Below are 10622 nucleotides of genomic sequence, written 5' to 3'. Positions count from 1 at the left end.
TCTGAGAATTAGGATTGTTTTTGTTGCAAGTGGCAGAAATTCACTTAAAATTAGCTTGAGCAGGAGAAGAAATTTGATTCCTATAAGTGAAATCAGGAATCTGTTGCCTTCCACTCCTCTGCTCTGCTTCCTCCAGGCTGGCTTCTATCTGTGAACTAAAATGGAATCTTAAGTCTCTGCCCCACCTCCCACCGGCCAGCTGAATGGACCCCCTCCTGGCCAAGAGGATACCCTTAAAACTGCGTTGCTAGCCAAGAGAGGGAGGTCAGACAGGCCTCCTCATGCCCCCCTCCCTTCTTGTAGACATGCTTGACAGGCCTAAAGGTATGCAAGACAGGCTTAAGGCTATGCAAGACAAACCAGCAGGTCCTCAATTTACACAATATATGGCCAGTAGCTTGTCTGTGATTAACAGACTTCCTTATTTTAACTTAAAACATTCCAAGCCTTTAGACAAAACCTTCATTTTTTTAACCAATTACAAGTCAAAGAGTCTTTAAATCCACCTATACCCTTCAACACCCCCTCCCCTTTGAGATGACTCACCTTTTCAGGTCAAACCAATGTATGCCTCCCATGTATTGATTTATGACTTTACCATGTCTCCCTGAAATGTATAAAATCAAACTATAACCCAACCACAGTGAGTCCACTTGCTCAAAGCTTCTTGGGTATGGCTCCAGGTCATGGTCCTCAAATTTGGCTTAGAATAAACCTCTTTAAATTATTTTGCAGAGTTTGGCTTCTTTTCCGTTGACATGTCTCAGGCAGGCTTCTGCTCTGCAGGGCTAAACTGACACCCACCAGCTCCAGCCTTAATTCCACCAGCTCAGCAACCCCAGCAGAAAGAGAGCTCGCTTCCAAAGTTCACAGAAAAAGGGCCAGAGACAGATCTCATGCCCATCCCTGAACCTCCCTGATTGCTGTGGCCACAATGAGGAATATAAAATTGGCTCAGCTGACAGCCTACCCCCAGAAGGGGTGAGGTCAGAGCCACATAACCATACAGACAAAGGAGATGGTTCCCCAAAGGAAAATCAGGGTGCTATTACCAGAAAGGGGGAGCGGATGCTGAGCACAGGCTGAGTTTGAGGTGCTATGACATTTTTGGTGATATCCAGTGATCTCAAGTTGAAGGGAGATGTCTGAATGGAGACATAACTTGAGAAATTACCTGAGGACTTTATGGTGGTGGGGGGTGGGGGCAGATGAGTTCCTCAGCGCAGTGGGGAGAGAATGACCAGAGCAGGGGACCATCTCCCTGGGATGGAGAGATCCCATTTCATGGTCAGGCAGAAAGGACCCCTGATCAAGAGAAGAAACAGAGATTTAAGAGTAGGGGACTAAGGAGACCTTAGCATTGGGGCCTTGGAAAACAGAAAACCATGGGGCTCAGAATGGCCGGTCCCCAGGAAGAACGGGAAAGGCAATGCCCAATCCCTGAGCTTCTAAACGTCTAGCCCCCGTGGGCTCCCGACCCTGGCCTCGCCGCCTGTTCCTAGCTTGTTGCCATCCAGGGTCTGTCTCTTAGTCGCTATCTCCCGGGAGCAAGAGTCCTCAAAGTTACATCATATGCAGGGGGCGGGGCCTCGAAGTCGGGGGCCAGGAGCGACCCAGTCCTCCAATGGGAGAGAGAGGTTTGGGGGCTGGGCGGCGGCCGGGCCGACCTAGGAGCCGGAGCCCCGGGGCCGGGGAATCCGGCCCGCAGGCGGGGCGGAGGGAGGGTCGCGCGGGCCCCGCTAGGGTCCGCCCCTGCGCCTGCCCGCCTCCTTTTTAAGCACCTTCCGCCCAGCCTCAGCTCTGGCTCGCCTCTCGGCGCTCTCTCCTTCCCCGCCTTCCACACCTTCCCGGCTCCGCTCGGTTCCCGCGGCCACCCCGCAGCCCCCGCCCAGGTGCCATGGCCGCTGTGTACCGCCCCGGCCTGCGGTGAGTGACCCCCAGCCCGGGGCCGACCCGCACCTTCCACCGCGCCCGCCCCCTCGGGGCTGCCGGTTGCGCTCCCCTGCTCGCAGCCTCCGCCAGGTTTCCCATCCTGGGAGCAGGCGCGCAGGGGCGACCGTGCCTCGATCCCGGAGGTCAGCCGCGCCGGGCTCCTGGTTCCGTCCGCCGCTCCCTCTCTCGGCCTTGCCTGTCTCTGCCCGCGCCGTCTCTATCTGCCACTCTCAGAATAACTTCCTCCCCCTCCTCGCTTGCCTCTGCTGAGCCCTGTCTCCGTGTAGCCTCCTTTCCTTCCCAGATGTATGTAACTCAGACCTCTGAGGGGCTCCCAGCCCGCGCCCCAGGGTGCTGTGACAAACAGTGGCGCCCTGGGGGCAAGAGTACATGAGCCCCTGGGGGACTGAGCTCAGGGCTCCCAAAAGAAGGTAGAAGGTAAACATCCTTGCTGGCCTCCCTCGGACTGGAAGCCTAGCGCAGCCCGAAGGACCTGGGGCGGGGTTTGGGGGCGGGGGTTGGCAGGGTGGAAGCAAGGTGGGAGGAGGGGGCAAGTCGCCTTAGTGTCTTACATGGCTGGCTTCTTCTCTGCCCGGGCCTGGAGCCCCTAGGCTTGTCCTGCCTGTCTGCCAGTCCCCTTACATGGTCTCCTCTCTACTCTCTGTAGCCTCCCTTCTTCCCAGCTTTTGTCCCAGAGTCTGAACTGACCCATATATCTCCCATAGGCAGCTCCACTCGGCCAGGCCTTGTGGGTGGTCCCTGGAGGAAAGGGAGAAGTTACCACTTGGGGGACTGGAGGAGGACATGGGGGCTTCACAAGAGATAACCTGAGACTTGTGTGCCTTTAAAATTAATGCTCAGGGAAAACAACTCTCTGAGGCAAGAACAGACCCAGGTCCCAGTGGCCCCCCTTCTCTGCCCCTGAGGCCACACTGGGTGTTTATCCTGCTCAGACCAGTGGAAACCACCCCAGCTTGCACCCCAGCCAGGCTCACGCTCCCACATCCATGGTCTGAGTTTCTGCCTTCCCCAGGCTTAAACCCTCTGAGTCTGAGCTTCCTGCAGTCTCATGTTCCGCCCTACCACCACCACCAAAGCTCTCTAGGCATGTGGCCTCTAGGAAAGAGAGCCAGGGGAAGCACAGGGTCATTCTGTCCTGGATGTGTGGGGGCAGTTTCTGGTGGGAGAGGCCCTGGCATAGGAGGAGGGTAACTTCCCTCTCTTGGCCTTTGCTCTCTCTGGTTCACGCACCTTGGGTCCAGGCCAATCAGAGCAGACCCTGCTTCTCTCTCTCCCAGGGGTGTGAGAAGAGAGACAACAGGGCCCCTGCCCTCCTGGGAATCAAGGCATGAACCCCAGCCAGTGACACCTGTTCCCCAGTGGTCAGCCTTCTACGCAGTTCAAAAATACTTACCAGATGGCCAGATGGCAACATTTTATGCAATCATTGTTGGTCCAGGTGGGCAGCAGCAGATTCAGTGCCTGGAACTCCAACATCCAGTCACCAGTTCCTGCTGCAAGAGCCCTAATCTAGAAACCTGGCACTGGAAGAAGCCTGTACCACCTCAAAGACTGGGTCCTTTGCTTGAGGCTTTCACAGTCTTAAGCATACATGCCAGAAGAAAAATATAATAAAAACACCTGCCATATTAACTTGTAAAAAACTATACTTGAGAATGGGAAGAAAATGGATGAGGCTTGAAACACCGGACACATGAAGCTGTCACCTTGGCATAGTTTCTTGACACTTGGACTAAAGGCACCTGCTTATTTCTAAACATTGACCAGACATAGTTAAACATGGACATGGGCATATGCCTTTTTTGCTCACTTGGCCATACCTGTCCCTTGCTGACCAGAGGACACCCTCATTGAACCTCATAAAGGCCACAAGATACATATGGCCTGAACCCAACATGCTCTTCATGGTGCCTGCACCGAGACATGCTGTAGCACGCTCCCCAGAAGCCCAAGCTCTCTGTCCCCCTCCAAGGCCTTGTTCAGCCTCCATGACAGCAGCTAGCCCATCACCTCCGTTTCCTCTCTTGCAGGCTTAGCTGGCATGGGCTGAGCCCCTTGGGCTGGTCATCATGCCGTGGCATCCAGACCCTACGAGTGCTTAGTGGAGATCTGGCCCAGCTGCCTGCTGGGGTTCGCGACTTCGTGGAGCGAAGTGCCCACCTGTGCCAACCAGAGGGCATCCACATCTGTGATGGGACTGAGGCTGAGAATACTGCCACACTGACCCTGCTGGAGCAACAAGGCCTCATTCGAAAGCTCCCCAAGTACAATAACTGGTAAGCCCTGAACCCAGCAGCCTGCGAGATGGGGCCAGCTAGTTGGACTGAGGCCACTGTGGGTTCACCAAAACACATTTAACTGGACCATCCCAAGGGAATGAGCATGAATGGGAGCTCGGGGAGACAGGCTCAGGAGCTGGAATTGGTCTATATTTTTATATTAAATGAAGAAGCTGATACAAAGAAGAGCCTTTGCTTTTTTTCCCCCCCTCACCAGTTCAGTGAGCTTTTGCCAGGGGCAGACTCCCCCAGAGGCCTGGCACCTTGGGGAACCGCCCCTTAAATGGAACAAAGCCCAGAGGAAGGGACTGAGATGTGATTGGATGGGGGAAAAATAAGGCCAACAGAAGACCTGGAGTCAAAGTTGGACTTGAAAAAGTGGGTCTGGGGATGAGGGAGACATGCTGGCCACCACCTTCCTGACAATCCCCTCTCCCCCAGCTGGCTGGCCCGCACAGACCCCAAGGACGTGGCACGAGTAGAGAGCAAGACGGTGATTGTAACTCCTTCTCAGAGGGACACGGTGCCCCTCCCGGCTGGTGGGGCCCGTGGACAGCTGGGCAACTGGATGTCCCCAGCTGAGTTCCAGCAAGCTGTGAACGAGAGGTTTCCAGGCTGCATGCAGGGTAACCAGGGCAGGGACACAGAGGCAGGGGCACTGAAGGTATGAACAAGTTTGGAATCCTTCATCCAGGGGACGCTTTCCTCCACAGGGCGTACCATGTATGTGCTTCCATTCAGCATGGGTCCTGTGGGCTCCCCACTGTCCCGTATTGGGGTGCAGCTCACTGACTCAGCCTATGTGGTGGCCAGCATGCGTATTATGACCCGGCTGGGGACACCTGTGCTTCATGCCCTGGGAGATGGTGACTTCGTTAAGTGTTTGCACTCCGTGGGCCAGCCCCTGACTGGGCAAGGTGAGTGCCTGCTCTGCCCAAGAGAGGACCCAGGGGACTTCTTGTACTCAAAGAGAGCCCCAAATCCTACCTATCGACAGACCCTAAAAACCTGTCCTTTCTGACATCCTAATTCCCAAGATCCAGGGCAGCAGTCTGGGCTTGGGGTGAGATGCTGCTGCCAGCAGTCCCATGACCCCATTGTCCCCAGGGGAGCCGGTGAGCCTGTGGCCATGCAACCCAGAGAAAACCCTGATTGGCCACGTGCCTGACCAGCAAGAGATCGTATCCTTCGGCAGTGGCTATGGTGGCAACTCCCTGCTCGGCAAGAAGTGCTTTGCCCTGCGCATCGCCTCGAGGCTGGCCCGGGATGAGGGCTGGCTGGCGGAGCACATGCTGGTGAGGGCCTGGTGAGGATCCCAGCAGCTGTAGGCGGTGAGGCATTTGCGGGGGGCGGGGGGCGGCGATGGTGATACCTGGCTAGTCTGCCTCAGCCTTGCCTCCTTCCTGCCAGGTGCCAGGCTGTTGGGCAGAGACTCTACTCAAAGGTCAAAGCTTTGGCCCCAGGCTGCCAGATGTTGGGGCTTCCCCTGCCACTACTCCAGGCCTGATGGCAGGGCTGTGCACCTGTTAACCCCTAGCTGTCATTCTGCTTGCAGACTATGCCCTAACCTTTGGTGACCTCCTCGTGTTCCCACCTCTCCCTAACACACAGATCCTGGGCATCACCAACCCTGCAGGGAAAAAGCATTATGTGGCTGCCGCCTTCCCCAGTGCCTGTGGCAAGACGAACCTGGCCATGATGCAGCCCGCGCTGCCTGGCTGGAAAGTGGAGTGTGTGGGGGATGACATTGCCTGGATGAGGTTCGACAGTGAAGGTGAGGGTCCCTTGGATCACACTCTCGATTCAGCCCCTAGGAGTCCCCCCTCTAATGTCCATGGTGAGCTTTGTCAGGAAGACCCTGCCCCATCCCTCCAGCAGCCCCAGCCACCCCAGAGACACAAACCTTTCCCACTGAGCTCTAGGGTCCAGCTCAGGCCAGGGAGAGGTGGAGCAGGACCCTCTTCAGTCTCACATGTCAACATTGCCCAGTCGATCCTTTCTTTCACTTCTCCTCCTGACAGGTCGACTCCGGGCCATCAACCCTGAGAATGGCTTCTTCGGGGTGGCCCCTGGCACCTCTGCCACCACCAATCCCAACGCCATGGCCACAATCCAGAGTAACACTCTCTTCACCAATGTGGCTGAGACCAGTGACGGTGGCGTGTACTGGGAGGGGATTGACCAGCCTCTTCCACCTGGTGTCACTGTGACCTCCTGGCTGGGCAGACCCTGGAAACCTGGTATGTGGGGTGGGGCAGTTGTGACACAGCCCCCAGGGCTTAGCACTTTAATGTTGGAGAAGACTTCTCCACAACCTCCGGCCATCTTCCTGGATCCCTGGGAGGCACAGGAAATTATAAATGTTTGCGGTTTCCAGTACCAGGCAAGATCCAAGTTCATGTCCCAGCTCCACCAGTCACTGGTTTTGTGATTCAACTAAGTTGCTTAACCTCCCTAAGCTTTAGTTTACCCATCAGTTGAATGGGATAGTTATTATAATGCCTATCTCCTGAGGTCGTTGGAGGATTAAATAATCCATAAAAATGGTTTAGCACACTGACAAATACATAGTAAATTCTCAATAATAAATATAGGCTAGATTTTAAAATAAATAAGGAAAAGGAAAAGGAAGAACTGTTTTGAAAGTTGGTACAGAAGGAATTGGGCTCAAAGCATAATTCATAAAGTTTGGCCCATTAGGAAAGGAGGAAGCCTGCCTCCTCCCCTGTCCTGACTCTCCTCCTGCCACTTGGCTCTCACTGTCCTCCTATATAATAAGAACATAATCTAAAGGTCAGTATCATTACCCTCACCTTTCCCCCGTCTCTCCAACACAGACTCCCCAGTCCTTCTTACAGACTAGATCAGACCAGCACTTTAGTTTTTCCCAGAAGCTAGTTTCTTAATCCTGTCATTACCCTGGGTGCCTTGGGACCCACCTCTCCCCCAACCCTGTGCCCTGGACTTTCAGCTTTCTTTCCATGCCCTTCTGTACTCAGTCCAGAGACAGTGGGGCTGGCACGGGGGGCGGGGCAGGCGGCAAAGAAGAGCATGGCAGGGGAGGGTGGCCTTGTGGTGGCTGAAGCCTATATTCAAGTTTGCCACGCTGGCCTAGCAGTCACCCTCCTCCGCTCATCTAATCACCCTTTATTTTCTCTAACACCATCATTAGGCCCCCTGAGCCTTCCCACCCAACTGAGAAATCCAAGAAACTTTAATCATTCCCCACAGGCCAGTTCCCCAAGCCTTTAATCATCTCTGGATTCAGGGGTATAACTAGGGCATCTTGTGCCAAGCTTCAGTTCCCAAGACAATACCCTCTCCCAGGGTCCGGCACTGGGGGTGATGAAGGATGGCTCTTATCTGAGAGGGGAGATCGGAGCTGGGGGATGGAGAGGGTGGGAGTTTCGGCTCCGTGGCTCCCTTGCTCCCCAGGTCGGACTGGCAACCTCCAGCAGAGAGGCACTGAGCCCATTCAAGGCCCCACGGTGGTGCTTCACGCATGTGCCACTGACATGGTCCCAACCCTTTCCAGAATACCAGGTTATGTCCCTGAGTTTTTCATGCCCTACTACTCCATCAGGGTCTAAGCAAGCCCAGGGAAATCACCAGAATTCTGTTAGCTTTAAAATCAATTCCTGTTTGCATTTGATAGGTTAGAAGATTCTGTCTTCCCTGGTTTGCTGATGGAAAGTCAATTATCTGAAATACTGATCTGACATTCTTAGTTTTTGCTTTAGGATTGAGTGTTTTTTTATTTATTTTTTAATTCTTCAATGCCTCCATAAAGGGTGTTTATTTAAATAATAATCTTGTAAATAAAGAAATGGTTTCTGGGGGAAAAATTATTATAACCTTACACCAATATCTAACTCCATTGCCTTGAGCACTGGTCTATGCCAAGTGCCTATATCTTGGCATAAACATTAGTGCCCTGCAGAACTCCCAATTCCTCTCCCACTCTTTTCTCACATAGCTCAGCTGGCAGCATCATCATGGCTAAATAACCTGATCTTTTGGGAGAGATGTTCTGGCTCCCTTCTCTCTGCTCCTTGTCACACAAGGTTGTAGGCAGCTGACGGGACAAAAATAAATTGTGCAAGAACGTGCACACATGTATGTGTGTGTTGGGGGTGGCCTTGGAAGAGATAGTATTTGTATTTCCTCTGCCAGGTGACCAGGAGCCCTGTGCACATCCCAACTCTCGCTTTTGTGCCCCTGCTGGCCAGTGCCCCATCATGGACCCAGCCTGGGAGGCCCCTGAGGGTGTCCCCATTGACGCCATCATCTTTGGAGGCCGCAGACCCAAAGGTAAACAACATGGGTGAAAAACGACATTTTACCCATGGTTTCTGGGTAAAAAGTGCAGCTCTGTATTAGGGCCCACCTCCCTCTTGTACTTAAAGCTCAGGGAGCCTCAGCCTGCATCTCCAACTGTAGCTGTGCCTCCAGAGTTCTCCCCGGTGAATGCAAAATTTAGGGCAGGCATGGGGTCTGAAAATGGGATAGCTGAGGTCCTAGGAAAGAGCCTACAAGTCAAGATCACCAGAAGGGATGAAGTGAGAGTCCAAAGAAAAGGGCTGCCTGTGACCCTGTTTATTGGTAATCTAGGGGTACCCCTGGTATACGAGGCCTTCAACTGGCGTCATGGGGTGTTTGTGGGCAGCGCCATGCGCTCTGAGTCCACTGCCGCAGCTGAACACAAAGGTGAGTGCCTTCCCCATTGCTCCCTCTCCCCGTGTGCCCATGTCACCTCCCTCCCTTCTCGAGCCAGACCTTCCCCCTGCTCACTCCTGCAGTCCTCAGTGGTCCCATCTCTTCCCACTTCTACCTTTCCCCCATCCCTTCTCTTCACCTGCCCTGAGGATATTCCAGAACCATAAACCTTTCACAACTTCCTCTAGCTGGATGCAGGGTGAGGGGGAAGATTCCTTACCCATTCTGCTCCCCTCCTCAGGGAAGATCATCATGCACGACCCATTTGCCATGCGACCCTTTTTTGGCTATAACTTTGGGCGCTACCTAGAACACTGGCTGAGCATGGAGGGGCACAAGGGGGCCCGGCTGCCCCGTATCTTCCATGTCAACTGGTTCCGGCGCGACGAGGCAGGCCGCTTCCTGTGGCCAGGCTTTGGGGAGAATGCTCGGGTGCTAGATTGGATCTGCCGGCGGTTAGAAGGAGAGGACAGTGCCCGAGAGACACCCATTGGGCTGGTGCCAAAGGAAGGAGCCTTGGATCTCAGTGGCCTCGGAGCCATAGACACTACTCAGCTGTTCTCACTCCCCAAGGACTTCTGGGAACAGGAGGTTCGTGACATTCGGAGCTACCTGACAGAGCAGGTCAACCAGGATCTGCCCAAGGAGGTGTTGGCTGAGCTGGAAGCCCTGGAGGGACGTGTGCGCAGAATGTGACCTGGGGCTCCAGTCCAGTAAGAGGTCACAGCACCCTCGATCTGGGAATAGGGAAGCCACCAGACTTGCAGAAAATATGAGCAATGTGATATTAACTAACATCTTCTGGGTGCCATGAGACTGGGCCACAGACCTTCCCCCACACACTGTCCAATAATAAGAGACGGTCATCTATTTTACACATTTGTGCTCTTTTCATTTCCCACCTATCTTCACAGCCTTCCTTCTAACACCACTCTCAGTCTTCTAGTCCCTGGAAGAAGTATAGCCTGGTAGAATCAAGAATCTATCTTGAGCTGGGCACAGTGGCTCAAGTGGCCTATAATCCTAGCACTCTGGGAGGCCAAGGTGGGAGGATCGTTTGAGGTCAGGAGTTCAAGACCAGCCTGAGCAAGAGGGAGACCTTGTCTCTACTAAAAAAAAAATATATAGAAAAAAAATTAGCCGGGCATCATGGCACATGCCTATAGTCCCAGCTACTCAGGAGGCTGAGGGCAGGAGCCCAGGAGTTTGAGGTTGCTGTGAGCTACGCTGATGTCATGGCACTCTACCCCTGGGCAACAGAGCGAGACTCAGACTCAAAAAAAAAAAAAAAAAATGGATCTATCTTACAGGCAGCTCTACCACTGGGTCACATAAGTAGGAATTGCTGGAAGAAGGCACTATCTGCTCTGTGTCCTATGGTCTTAAAGGTGAGGGCCTCAGCAAGCTGCTCGGTACAGCTTCCAGGCATAAAATTCCTGATCTCTCTCACTCAGACATGCGGAAGCTTCTACAACTCCATTTCCAGGGAAATGGTTGCATTATCAGTTCTCAAACTTGTTCTTTCCCCACCTGACCTGGAACTGGGAGTCGCAAAGTATTCCTGAAAGCATATTCAATATTAAGACAGTGACACTTCTATGGCACCTTCTGTGTGCTACGCACTGTTCTGAGCTCATTACAAAACAACTCTTTGAAGGGAGGTACCATTTTACA

General features: G+C 53.6%; 1 protein-coding gene across 1 annotated transcript; it reads left to right on the top strand.

Annotated features, from left to right (window-relative positions):
- Positions 1 to 1636: 1636 nt before the first annotated feature.
- Positions 1637 to 9823, top strand: PCK2 (phosphoenolpyruvate carboxykinase 2, mitochondrial). Its single transcript, XM_045525127.1, has 10 exons — positions 1637 to 1926; positions 3984 to 4229; positions 4674 to 4858; positions 4946 to 5149; positions 5340 to 5527; positions 5844 to 6006; positions 6254 to 6472; positions 8406 to 8543; positions 8844 to 8939; positions 9190 to 9823. Exons 1-10 carry the CDS (start codon positions 1898 to 1900, stop codon positions 9642 to 9644), a joined length of 1923 nt encoding a protein of 640 aa, XP_045381083.1. The 5' UTR covers positions 1637 to 1897; the 3' UTR covers positions 9645 to 9823.
- Positions 9824 to 10622: the final 799 nt, after the last annotated feature.

This window comes from Lemur catta, chromosome 1 (genome assembly GCF_020740605.2).
Source record: "Lemur catta isolate mLemCat1 chromosome 1, mLemCat1.pri, whole genome shotgun sequence".
NCBI classification, from domain to species: Eukaryota; Metazoa; Chordata; class Mammalia; order Primates; family Lemuridae; genus Lemur; species Lemur catta.
This window is presented reverse-complemented; position numbering and strand designations above follow the sequence as displayed.

What these genes read in the sequence shown, in the direction of transcription:
- PCK2 (XM_045525127.1), top strand. Translation starts at nt 1,898, where the DNA reads ATGGCCGCTGTGTACCGCCCCGGCCTGCG. An exon ending in CTCCCCAAGTACAATAACTG is followed by an intron (nt 4,230 to 4,673) that starts GTAAGCCCTGAA and finishes CCTCTCCCCCAG; the next exon opens with CTGGCTGGCCCGCACAGACC. An exon ending in GATGAGGTTCGACAGTGAAG is followed by an intron (nt 6,007 to 6,253) that starts GTGAGGGTCCCT and finishes TCCTCCTGACAG; the next exon opens with GTCGACTCCGGGCCATCAAC.